Here is a 13,653-nt window from a genome sequence, read left to right as displayed (position 1 = left end):
GATGTGATGGACGTACAACACCTACCAGAGGTTCGAACAGGTGGTGGCTGGGATGTGTATTCCTGCAGGTGGTCAGACTAAAACTCTCTCCACTGCGAAACACACGTCCCCAAACCTCTGGTCTGAAACACCTCGGCAACTACGACTGACAACGCAACAAACATAAAGCTCCAGGAAATACACCCCACCAAAGAAGAGCCCACCTCGGCCATGGAGGTCGGCTGTAGCTCTGCACTGGCTCAACAACCAAAACTGGATTTTAATCTTGGACAGCTGCAGACACAGAGAAGTGAAGAAGCTTGTGGTTGGATATGTGGTGGATGAAATGTTGCTGCATGACTGACTCTCCATCTTTTGGGCAGATCTTTGGGAAAACACCGCTCACAGGCAACAGAAACCTCCAGGTTAACAGAAGCTATCAACCCTCGGGATCCAGCCCTGTTCCATCTCACGCGCCTGTGACTGATTTCCTTGGTGATGCTCTGGCTGCCTGTTTTCTTGTACAGATGAAGGTTGGAGATTTTTGTTTGGCCAGAGGATCTGGCGTATTCATCTGAGGCATCGGTTGTGAAGGCTTCCACTCTCATCGTGTCTGTTCTGACCACTCGCCAACTCTGAACTGTACAGCAGAACAGATCTGACACTGCTGTTGTACTAGAGGATCTTCATTTGGGGCAGTTTGCAGCCAAGTGTGAAGTGGTCGGGATGAGAGTCAGCACCTCCAAACTCTTAGGCCCCCCTCCTCAGATTTGCCCCCCTCCATGTTGGGGGAGAGTTACTGCCTCAAGACAAGGAGTTGAAGTATCTCGGGGTCTTGTTCACAAGTGAGGGTAGAATGGAGCGTAAGATGGATCGATGATTTGGTGCGGCATCTGCAGTGATGGGGGCACTGCGCTGGGCTGTTGTGGTGAAGAGGGGGCGGGGTTGTTGTCACTCACTGCTCCGTCCAGCACTCGCTGTATTTCCTCATCAGCGGTGACACAGATGGAAGTCTGCACCTGGTTTATCGTCCACAGAACGAGGCTGCACGCCCACATTTTCACAACAAAATAGAACAGGCTGCAGTGAGAGTCTCTCTCCATGGGATATTTCAAAATAGCAGCTTTGTGCATTTAGTCCTTCTCAGGCAAGCTCAGGGGTTTAGTGTTGCTGTAGCCCACAGGAAGTGAGGATTAGAATATATGACCTTCACATAATCCGCTCCAAATGAATCTATATTTTTAAAGTCATTACTAAAAGTGTGTGTCATATAAAAACTAAAGTGATGGTCAAAGTTGTCACAGTGAAATTTAAGGTGTGCTGATGGATTCACGTCATCAACTCATGCATTGAGTAACATTACAAGTTAACGTTCCACCTTAAAAGTTGCCGGCAGTCGGCCCAGTGAATGAAGTTATTTTTTTCTCTTTCATTTTATAGTTGTAATTTACTGATGTATGAACAGAGGTTACATAAAACCAGAGTGAGCGTCCTCTACTGACCAATCAGACTGCAGGGTTTCTAGCTCCACCTTTTAGTACCAGATCTGTGTGCTAGGTACCCCAACAGAGGGGGGACCAAACATGGGGACGCTAAGGAACGCTTCTGTTGGGACCATCCACAACTTTCACTGTGGAAACAGAAAACAAAAACAGCTGAGCCGCTGCTTCTTCACATTGAAAGGGGGCAGTTGAAGCGGTTCGGGCATCTGATCAGGATCCTCCTGAGCGCCTCCCATTAGAGGTGTTCCGGGCACGTCCGAATGGTAGGAGGCCCCATCGCAGACCCAGAACATGATGAAGGGGTTACATATCTCGTCTGGCCTGGGAACGCCAGGAGGAGCTGGAGAGCGTTGCTTGAGGGACGTCTGGGGTGCTTTGTTTGGGGGGGCAACCAGAAAATCATGGCTTAAAATTTTGTAGAGTGACCTGGGCGTAAGATACAAATACAGTCAGCACATTCATGTTCGTCGTTTGATACTCACAACCTAAAAAGAGCAGTTTGGATAAACATCAAATCCTCTGCAGGTCATAGATTCGACCGGGGTCACTCATGTGTCGAGTGTTTGTAGGTGAGCTCTTAAACCACTGGAGGGCAGCAGGAACTCACCGAGGCTCTGGGAAGGGCTGACGAGCTTTATTCATTCAGTAGATATCTGTTCATGTGAACTACATTTACATGATGAGACAAAAGTCTGTGGGTCTGCTAACTGGATTTAATGGCTCCTCCAAGTTACACTCTGTCTTTCAGTAAGCACACAAAGTGGGATTTTATGTATTAAAAAAAAAATCAAATAAATGTGTTAAATATTTAAACCAGAGATGATGCTCTTGGTTATGTTTGCCATAAATCTTTTAGGTTTGTTTTCTTTATCAACAGACTTCATCACAGAAACACCTCATTCAGCCCTTATTTAGCTTCATTAATGTCTGTCATGTCACTGATATTTACTTTATTACAGATAAATAGGAAAACAGTGTCTGACGGTTTCTGTTCGTTTCATTGAGAACTCGAGGTCAGTATTTTAAACGTTTCATAATCCAGTCAGATCAGTACACAAAGTTACACCAAATAATCTCCTGGTCCAATTAGAAGTCTGTTAGGAGGATGCTGGCTAAATATTTGAGAAAATGTGGTGCGTCGCCAAATGGCCACTTTGCTTTTTGGCTCAAATAGTCTGTTCTGGACAACACTCTTCAGAGTTTACCCCATTTTTGTAGTTTCCTCCGACAGACTTAATCCAGTCTTCACTACATGTGGTGCAAAATACATCTGGATTAACCCAAAAATGATGCATTTAGTATTTGATTTTTATTTCCTGTAACAGACACCTTTTAAGGGTTTTTTTCTTTAAATGTTGAACATTTATAAGGAACGCTGGGAACACTTCCCTGAAGTATTTGATAACCATTGATAGAATTATCTGATTGTTTTTCGCAGTTATCTTTCAGACCACATCTATAACATGTCAATAAGGACTTTCACTTTTAAAAGACAGCAAACAGGTTTCAAATAGCTACAATCTGAGTGTTTTAGTTTACCTGCCGTCGTTAAAAAAGTTAATGTAGTTTTGATATAGTGTCACTTTTTAGATACTTTCAGTCAGATTACAAACACATGAAAAACAATCTATGAAAAGTCAGAGTATAGTATCTCATAGACATTTCCTATAAAAATCATAGTACTATGTGAAAATTTCAGTCGTAGTATGGTAGGTCAACACTTTCATAAACAAGGTCATAGTATAGTATGTGATATAGTGTTATGAGCCAGGCCATTATTTTTTGGTATTGCTATGCTTGTATTGATCTGCACTGATCTTTCGTATGTTCTCTCTTCTACTCTCAGTGTGTGCATGTGATGAAGTGTAATTGGATGTTGCAAGACAGGTGGTGTGTGCTGATTGGGCTGTCCAAAAAAGATTGCCGTCACGGGATTGGCCCACTGCAAGAAAGAGGATTTTTAAACCACCAGTTGACAGAAGCTCTTCCTTTTTTTTCACTCCTCCATAACCAACAAAGTCAGAACTTACACCGCTTTGTGCAATTGTTTGTGCGTACCTGCAGGCAAAAACTTCTGATTTTGGTAAACTAGTGTGTGGATTCTGATAACCGTGTTAATTAGGAAAGGTATTTGATCAGTTTTGATTTGATTTGGTATTTGATTTTGAGTAGGTGAGTTTAGTTTTGTTTAGCAGTTTACTTGTCAGAATTATTAGAGGGTTTTCATGTATTCTTTTGTTCGATCACTGAGCAGATTAAGTAGTTTTTTAGTGAGAGTGAGAAGTCCTTTTTATTTTATTTTCTCTTGTTTTGAAAGGTAGGAGTTTAGGTTTGGAAATTGCCTTTTGTTACACTTTTTTGCGAGGTAATTTCAGGGTCCATGAGTATGTTTTTGTTTGTTGTTTTGGGCACTGCTCACCTCTGAAAAAGAATAAACTGCTTTTTTTGTTGTGGGAAGAGTGGAGGGGCTGATCATGTTATGTCTATGTTCCCCTAGACCGGAGACATAACACGAGTATGTCAAAAATTTTATGATAAAAAGTCATAGTGAAGTATGTCAAAAAATATATAAAACAGAGTTATAGTTAAGTATGGTTAAAAAAAATGTTACATAAAAAGTCATAGTATGGTATGTGATAAAAAATTCATTAAAAAAGTCACAGTATAGTAAGTCATAGTATAGTATGTCAAAAATTTTATAATGCAAAGTCATAGTAAAGTATTTCAAACAAAAGGTCATAGTATCATAAGTGAAGCAAATTTTATATATAAAGTCATATTATAGCATGTTAAAAAATTTCATGTTAATAAGCCATAGTATAATATGCCCAAAATTTTATGAAAGAAAGTCGTGGTAACTTATGTCAAAAAAGTAATATTAAAAAAGTCATAGTCAAAAATCTTTGCATTACGAAAGTCATAATAAGTCTAAATAAGTCATAGTATAGCATGTCTTCCGAAATCATGAAAAAAAGTCACAGTATAGCATGTCGTCCGAAATCATGAAAAAAAGTCACAGTATAGCATGTCATCCGAAATCATGAAAAAAAAGTCATAGTATAGCATGTCGTCCGAAATCATGAAAAAAAGTCATAGTATAGTATTTTGTCCAAAATCATGAAAAAACGTAGTATGCCACCGAAATCATGAAAAAAAGTCACAGTATAGCATGTCGTCTGAAATCATGAAAAAAAGTCATAGTACAGGATGTCGTCCGAAATCATGAAAAAAAGTCATAGTACAGGATGTCGTCCGAAATCATGAAAAAAAGTCATAGTATAGTATGTCGTCCGAAATCATGAAAAAAAGTCATAGTATAGTATTTTGTCCAAAATCATGAAAAAACGTAGTATGCCACCGAAATCATGAAAAAAAGTCATAGTATAGCATGTCGTCCGAAATCATGAAAAAAAGTCATAGTACAGGATGTCGTCCGAAATCATGAAAAAAAGTCATAGTATAGTATGTCGTCCGAAATCATGAAAAAAGTCACAGTATAGCATGTGGTCCAAAATCATGAAAAAAAGTCATAGTATAGTATTTTGTCCAAAATCATGAAAAAACGTAGTATGCCACCGAAATCATGAAAAAAAGTCATAGTATAGCATGTGGTCCAAAATCATGAAAAAAAGTCATAGTATAGTATTTTGTCCAAAATCATGAAAAAATGTAGTATGCCACCGAAATCATGAAAAAAAGTCATAGTATAGTATGTCGTCCGAAATCATGAAAAAAAGTCATAGTATAGTATTTTGTCCAAAATCATGAAAAAACGTAGTATGCCACCGAAATCATGAAAAAAAGTCATAGTATAGCATGTCGTCCGAAATCATGAAAAAAAGTCATAGTACAGGATGTCGTCCGAAATCATGAAAAAAAGTCATAGTACAGGATGTCGTCCGAAATCATGAAAAAAAGTCATAGTATAGTATTTTGTCCAAAATCATGAAAAAACGTAGTATGCCACCGAAATCATGAAAAAAAAGTCATAGTATAGCATGTGGTCCAAAATCATGAAAAAAAGTCATAGTATAGTATTTTGTCCAAAATCATGAAAAAATGTAGTATGCCACCGAAATCATGAAAAAAAAGTCATAGTATAGTATGTCGTCCGAAATCATGAAAAAAAGTCATAGTATAGCATGTGGTCCAAAATCATGAAAAAAAGTCATAGTATAGTATTTTGTCCAAAATCATGAAAAAACGTAGTATGCCACCGAAATCATGAAAAAAAGTCATAGTATAGCATGTGGTCCAAAATCATGAAAAAAAGTCATAGTATAGCATGTCGTCCGAAATCATGAAAAAAAGTCATAGTACAGGATGTCGTCCGAAATCATGAAAAAAAGTCATAGTATAGTATTTTGTCCAAAATCATGAAAAAATGTAGTATGCCACCGAAATCATGAAAAAAAGTCATAGTATAGTATGTCGTCCGAAATCATGAAAAAAAGTCATAGTATAGTATGTCGTCCGAAATCATGAAAAAAAGTCATAGTATAGCATGTCGTCCGAAATCATGAAAAAAAGTCATAGTATAGTATTTTGTCCAAAATCATGAAAAAAACGTAGTATGCCACCGAAATCATGAAAAAAAGTCATGGTATAGCATGTCGTCCGAAATCATGAAAAAAAGTCATAGTATAGCATGTCGTCCGAAATCATGAAAAAAAAGTCACAGTATATAGTATGTCGTCCGAAATCATGAAAAAAAGTCATAGTATAGTATTTTGTCCAAAATCATGAAAAAACGTAGTATGCCACCGAAACCATGAAAAAAAGTCAAAGAATAGTATGTCAAAATTTTCATGTTAAAGTCATAGGATATTATGTCAAAAATGTCATATAAAAGCATAATACAGTATGTTAAAATTGTCGTATTTAAAAATCAGTATAGTATGTCAAAATTTTCATTTTAAAACTTCATAGTATAGTATGTCACAAAAAACTGTCACAAAAATGCCCTTTTAAAAAAGAACAGTTCAGTATTTCATTTGGAAAATCATATTAAAAAATCATTGTATAGTATGTTGTAAAAAAATAAGACAGTTTTAGTTTCTTAACTTTTATTTTTAGATGAGAACAAGGACTGGTATCAGTGACTGGAAGTAAAGCATCACTGCACAAGTCTTCACTGTAAAAAATGATGTTCACATGAGAGGTACATACAACTTTGTCTCTAGACACGATCTGCACACATCTTCACAGTAACCACCACCATCATCATCATCATCATCATCATCATCATCATCATCATCATCAGATAGATGTCAGGTGACATCAGCACCATTAAAAACAGAGAATATCATCACAATGTCAGGTAATTATTTACAAGTTCATATAAAAAATACACTGTGAGTTGAAGCACAGACAGTATCAATAAATCTTGTTAAGTCTAAAAACGTTTTTTAGCCCTTACCACACTCTCACCAGCCCTCTGCTTTCTTAATCTTTGTAATTTGACTGACAGTCACATAATTACAAATAAAACAGCAAGACAATATAAGCAATGCTTGTACATTAAATTGCAGTTGGCTGTTTCTAATAAACTGGATTTGGTATTCAATAAAAACAACTTTTTGTTCAGGTCAACATCTAAACAGTTTTATCATCCAATCAGATCAGTTAACAACTTACACCAAGTAACCACTCACTCGTATTTACTGTCAGCTGGGACGATGTCGGCTAAATATTTGAGAAAAAATGCCACATTTGTCTTTTGGCTCAAAAGTCTTTGATGAGTTCCTAAAATTAAGTCTGTTTTGGGCTACGCCCATTTTTGTCAGATTATCCACCATTTTTGTAGTTTCCTCCTACAGATTGAATCCAGTCTTCACTAAATGAGTTTTTTTTTAAATTTACTTTTTGATTTTTATTTCCTGTAACTGGCCATATTCTTGTGGTTGTAGCTGAACTGCTTTGACTCTTGAACACGTTGAGCAGTTTCAGTTAAATCCATGTGACGACTCCACGGAGGACTGTGAGTTGATCTGATTGCATTTGGCGTGTAGGTGACGTTTCAGCAACAAGAACTGTCTGATTCAGACCTGATTAAGTCTGTTGGCTTTTTCTACAGATCACAGAACAGGAATATCTTCAGTGACTTCTGACGGTTTATGTTCAGGTGAGTGTCAACGTTTTTCATTTGCAGACACCTTTTAAGGGTTTTTTTCTTTAAATGTTGAACATTTATAAGGAAGGCTGGGAACCCTTCACTGAAGTATTTGATAACCATTGATAGAATTATCTGATTGTTTTTCGCAGTTATCTTTCAGACCACATCTGTAAGATATCAATGAGAAATTTCACTTTTAAAATATAATAAAAACACCTTCAGTACCGTTTCAAATAACTATAATCTGAGTGTTTTCGTTTACCTGCCGTCTTTAAAAAATCCCTGTAGTTTTGATTAGTGTCACTTTGTTCTGACTTAAGAGAGAAACTCTTCAACCAGGAGTCAGATTATGAACACATGCTGCACAAACATTTCAGAAACTATATCTGAATTAAACAGTTAATCATTTCACCTGAAGTGTGACATCATAAATACAGTGAGGTCTGAACATCTTTTAAGGGCCAAAAACATAAATCTGTAAAATGATCATAGAAATGTTTGATTCAAGTAGGAATGTAAAAAACAAAAACAAAAAAAAACCAAATTGAGTTAAGCGTGTTTTGTTCTTTGTCTCCCAGCAGCAGCAGCAGCAGCAGTGTTATTGTCGCTCTGCAGACCTCAAAGGTTCCTCTCCACACACTGACCATCGCTGGCGTCCGGGCAGCGGCAGGTGAACCCGCCAAGCCGCGGCAGACAAAGGTGAGAGCAGCCGCCATTGTTGGAGCAGTAGTTATAGACTAACAGGAGAGAGAAGGGAACAAAGTTAGTAAGTCATCAGTACAGGGCTGCTAGGGATTCATTACAATATCTGATTTCTGAATATGATCCTAACCCTTTCAAATTCTACACCTCAGTAATGTATCGACTTTGAGTACTGTGTTACGAAGTGAATAAAATTTGGCCCCAGTCAACATTAATTTCAAGATTAACAGATTTTTATGTGGTAAAAATTTTATGTGAAAAGTCATAGTATAGTATGTCCAAAAAGTTTCATTAAAAGAAAGTCATGGTAAAGTATGCCATAAAAATGTAACGTAAATAGTAATAGTATAGTACATGGTAAAAATTTTATATGAAATGTCATAGTAAAGTATGTCAAAAAAATCATAAAAACAGTCAAAGTATATGTGATAAAAATTTTGTATAATTAGTCATAGTATAGTATGTAATAAAATATTTCATAATAATGCATGTCAAAACTTGCATTTAAAAATCATAGTATAGTTTGTGATAAAAATGGATAGAAAAAAAGGCATAACAGAATATTAAAAAAAGAAAAACCAACTTTCTGCAGAAAAATAAAAACGTATCAATATAAAAAACTGTCAGCGTAACGAAGACTCACTGAAAAAAGAGGCATGAAGAAAACACATCAGGATGCAAAAATATGTGTTGTAACGCCAGGCTGTTTTTATTTAGTGGAACTTTTTTCTGCATCACTACAAGTATATAGTTCAAGTGTTTCAATGCTGATGTTTCCTTTGTCAGTCCCAGTTTCCTTTTGAGTGCCAAATTTTATTTTCAATGCCAAAATCTGAAGTCACTGTAACAGTGCCTCTCTTTTTAAGACAGAGGAGCGAAAACGCCCTCCAGTGCTATCCTGTTGTTACACGGTCGCACCGCCGGTGACGCAGACTGTAAAAACATTACAACAGGAAGAAGTGATCACCAAACATGTTGCCAAGCAAAACATTAATGTTTAGTGAGGCGGCAGCTTCAGGACGTGCGTTCATCAGTGGACGGTTTCTACTCGTCAGTGTTACTGAGAAACCAGCAGGTGGACGGTGAAGCTGGTTCTCATCACGGCCTGCTGTATAGCTCAGGGCTCAGAGCCAGCTGTGAGTCTCCATATCCACAGCTGGCATCCCCCTGAGGTCACTTCACCCGCAGTTCCCACGCTTATATCCATCCACATAATATATGCATCTGGAATCAATTACTATGGTCACAGAGTACATGTGTGCTCTGATCCAGACTCCACTGAGCTGCTTTACACATCAAAACTCAAGTCCCATTTACGCTGCTTCTGCAGGGTGTGAATGTCACGCTGTTGTTCCAGCTCACCGCTGATTATAGAAGGTACGATCCCATCGTGGAGGGACAGAGTTGCCTCACCTTAAAGTCGGCAGTGGGGGTAGTAACAGTGCCGAATCAATGTCTGTGTAAAAGGGACAGCTGGCAGGACGGGTGTGAAGCTTCAACAACATGTTACGACTGTGACCCACCATGGGAAATTTAAAAAGCAGCTAACAGCAGGTAGCCATGAACTCAAAGAAGAATAGCAGCTGAAAATGTTCAAAAATTACTAAAACAATGACGTCTAGGAGCTCTTTACCCTCAAGCAGAGGACAAGGTCAACCACTGCATAATCACTGACATCACCAAAAAGTGCTGCGGACGCCTACGTTACTTATCACACTTACATATCACACTAGAGGCCGGCGAGTGTGAATGTGTGTGAATGGGTGAATGCGTCTCGTAGTGATTACTATAACCCCTATATTTCCTCAGGCTGTCCTTCCTGACCTGACAGACGCTGCTCAGGGCGGCGCAGTCTGATGCAGCAGTGTATTAAACTCAAACTACTTTAAGTCAAAGTATTAAAATCAACTGCAGATTATTAAACATGATGCGTGTAAGTGGAGCAACGCTGTACCTTGTGGACACTTTGTCGTTGTCGTGGTGATGCCGTACAGCCGAGAGCGTTTCTGTGGCAGAAACTCTTCAGTCTCTTTGTCTGAATGACGGTCGACAGCGACCACCGCCTCCCTGAAAAAAAGCAATCTGATGGTCAGATTGTTAAACACACTTAATGTGACGGTGCAGTCAAACAGCGGAGCGGCGTTTACGTCTCAGCAGTGATGTTTATTTAACGTCCACTCAGACTCTATTACTTTACTGCAACACTGCTCAGGTCTGTGAGGAGACACAGATACCAGCAGAGCCGTCTTAGAGTGTTTCTACAGGAAGTGATGATGTAACCAGGTGTAAGTGGACAGTGTGAGGGCGTTACCTCCTCCAGTCGGTGTAGTAAAGGTTCCTCCCGAAGGAGACGAGAGCGAAGGGATACTGGATCCCTTCAACGATCTGCCTCCTCCGCCTGCGGTGAGGATCCATACACTCCACCTTACGAGTCCCTGCGGACCCAGCAACCGATCATTAACAGTGTGGAACAGGTGATGAAGACAACACGTGGCGGACTACTGACTCAGGACCAGTTCTAGATGGTTCTGAGTTTGGACAGTCACATGGTCATAGATCATTCTCAGGTGTGTCTCACCTGCGTCGGCCCAGCACAGCTGCTGGTCTTCGAGGTCAAAGGTCAGACCGTTGGGAAGCCCCAGGTCGTCTTTCACCAGGATGGTCCGCTCTGTCCCGTCCATGTTGGACATCTCAATTTTAGGACCGTCTCTGTTCCAGTCTGCCCAGTACAGCCGCCTGCACCGACACGACAAAACCAGTTAAACCAAACCACCACTGACAGTGCTCATATCAATAGTAATACTACAACTACTGCTGTAATCACTACTTTCACTACTGGTACTACTACTTCTTATAATACTCCTGGTACTGCAGCTCTCACATCAGTATTCTCAGTTACTGTTACTCGTTAAGTTACATCAACATTGTACTGACAGTTTAAGGAGCTCGTGTTGCAGTGACACCTTTAAATCACTGTGATTGATTGGTTGGTTGTGTCTGGTTGTGTTTGTCCAGCACTCACCCGTACGCCGGGTTAGTGACGATGGGTCGAGGGTTGATCAGATCGGTGTCGAACAGGACTCGCCGCTGGCTGCCGTCCAGTTTGGAAACCTCCACGGTGTCACGCATGGAGTCGGTCCAGAAGAGGAGGCGGGCCACGTGGTCGATGGCGATGCCTTCAGGACTCTGGAGGTCTGAGGATGGCGGGAACAGACACAGATCAGAGTTCAGTCGGGACGGACTAAGGACGGATCAGCCCCATCTGAGCGCCACGTACAGTCTCTGATGGTTCTGACGGGACTTAAAATAATTCTCAGACATCTTTACATATATATATATATATATATATGTACACACATCTTTTTTAAGAACTTTTTTTATTAATGCGACAAGGACTTTAATTTCCAACATCTTCTTCGTGCTGTTACTTTTTATTTGTCATTCTACTTTTGGGTCTTTGATTTGATTTTGAATATGTATTGTTGTAAGTGTCTAACCCATTAACCCAAAATGTGGATAAATTCCTCTCCAGACCTGTTTCCAAATGTTTAGTCTTTTTAAGTGAATTTGAGATTAGTGACACAGAGTGGGGGAAGTGATGAAGTACATTTACTCAAGTACAGTTTTGATGTACTTTACCTGAGTATTTCCATTTTGTGCTACTTTACACTTCTACTCCTCTCCATTTATTTAATAACTAAAGTTACTTTACAGATTCCAACAAATAAATTATGACGTATTATTATAGATCAGATAAAACTTTATAAAACACGTATACACGCAGTACAGGCTTATAGTCTTTACATTGTGACCACGTGACAGATTTTTAAATCACTTTTCTCGGCTTAAGGAAAATTGTACAAATGTAAAACCTTCATGGCTCAAAAATTCAGAATATAAAGAGTCATAATTGACCTTGATTGTAATTTAGGTGGGAAGGGGAATAAAACAACTGTTAATAGTAACAGACCTGAGTACGCTGGATGTCTCAACAGTTTTCACACTTTGTATCTTCTGTTTTGTTCAATTAATAAAATTTTCCAGCTTGTTAGATTATTCAGAGTATACGTCTGCATGATCATAAAAACTGTAACGAAATAGTAATGTGAATATTAACAGGATGCAAACTGCAGCTGCAACGATCAGTCGATTAATCGATAGACAGAAAATTAATCAGCAACTATTCTGATCTTTGAATAATTGAGTCTTTTTTTGTTAAACAAAAAAGCCAAATATTTTCTCATGTCATGCTCCTTAAAGGGACAGTTCACATCTTTTGAAACAGGGTTGAATGAGAAACTTACGGTTAGTAAACAGTATGATGTTTTTTGGTGGGCGGGGCTTAGCTGGAGGCAAAACAGTTCTCTAAAGACATTAGCTAGCGCTAGTTAGCAAGTTGTGTTGTCTTGTTTTAGACAACGGAGGAAGATGATGTGAGTGGTGCGTTCAGAAACACTCATTGTGAGTGTGGGAGCGCCCTCTGACACAAACTGGAGCGTTCATAAATTGGGAGCGCTGTCTGAATGTAGCGTTGGGTTATCCAGAGCAGTGCAGTATCAGTTTAAGTGTCCACTACATTGAGAGTATTTTCACTGCTTTACCTTAATGTCAGACAGTGATTTCCAACAGGAAAATTAAGCCTTTATATCACTCTCTTCAAAACACTTAACATCACTGAATACAGGAGCTGCTGATCCACAGCTGCCTCGATCAGTGACTTAGTTAGTATTATTGTGTCTCATAAGTACCTCATATAACCCCACTTAAAAAAATCCAAGTTGTACCGTTAACTGTGAGAATTTGACGCTTTTTCGTCATACGTGATAATAAAGGGAACGGCTTTGGATTTTTGGAAACCCATCTACTTCCTGTAAATGCGACTGAACCTGTTGACCTGGATGTAAGTCGTAGGCTGCAGATATGAACGTATTACACGTCCTCAGGATGCTCGTTATGACATATGTTTTTCACTCAGCCTGCAGAGATGACTGGACTGATACTTCTTGGTGTGCAATGGGAGCAAATATCTCACCGTCCTTCATCCCCTGCTGTGTTGACTTTATGTCTCTGCTGTTGTACCTTTAGTGACGACCGGGATGACATCTCCTCCACTCAGTCTGGCCTTGCTGATAGCCGGCCCAGTGATGTCGGTCCAGTAAACCATCTTCTCCACACAGTCGTAGGCCACGGCGATCACCACCCGGTCCTAAGAGGAAACACAGGGGGAAACAGACGCTCTCATTCAACTGGAGTTTTATTTTCAAAGAGTCTTTTGTGTTGAAGTGACAGGACGTCAGCGAGCCGTCTGACTCCAAGACGCCAAACGCTGATGGAGAGCTTTGTGTTCAGCTGCAG

General features: G+C 39.3%; 1 protein-coding gene across 1 annotated transcript in view; it reads right to left on the bottom strand.

Moving 5' to 3' along the window:
- Nucleotides 1-6,536: 6,536 nt before the first annotated feature.
- The window catches only part of LOC125886151 (nidogen-1-like), a 45,383-nt gene continuing 38,266 nt past the window's right edge, over nucleotides 6,537-13,653 (bottom strand). The window contains exons 15-20 of the mRNA XM_049572153.1: nucleotides 13,378-13,504; nucleotides 11,321-11,492; nucleotides 10,877-11,034; nucleotides 10,610-10,733; nucleotides 10,253-10,365; nucleotides 6,537-8,333 (exon numbers count right to left, since the gene is read on the bottom strand). Of these exons, the coding sequence (XP_049428110.1) occupies nucleotides 8,215-8,333; nucleotides 10,253-10,365; nucleotides 10,610-10,733; nucleotides 10,877-11,034; nucleotides 11,321-11,492; nucleotides 13,378-13,504 (813 nt within the window). The 3' untranslated portion in view covers nucleotides 6,537-8,214. The remainder of the gene's footprint in view (nucleotides 8,334-10,252; nucleotides 10,366-10,609; nucleotides 10,734-10,876; nucleotides 11,035-11,320; nucleotides 11,493-13,377; nucleotides 13,505-13,653) is intronic.

Source organism: Epinephelus fuscoguttatus, linkage group LG3 (assembly GCF_011397635.1).
Source record: "Epinephelus fuscoguttatus linkage group LG3, E.fuscoguttatus.final_Chr_v1".
Classification (NCBI taxonomy): Eukaryota; Metazoa; Chordata; class Actinopteri; order Perciformes; family Serranidae; genus Epinephelus; species Epinephelus fuscoguttatus.
Note: the sequence above shows the minus strand (reverse complement) of the source record. Positions and strands in the feature narration are given on the sequence as shown.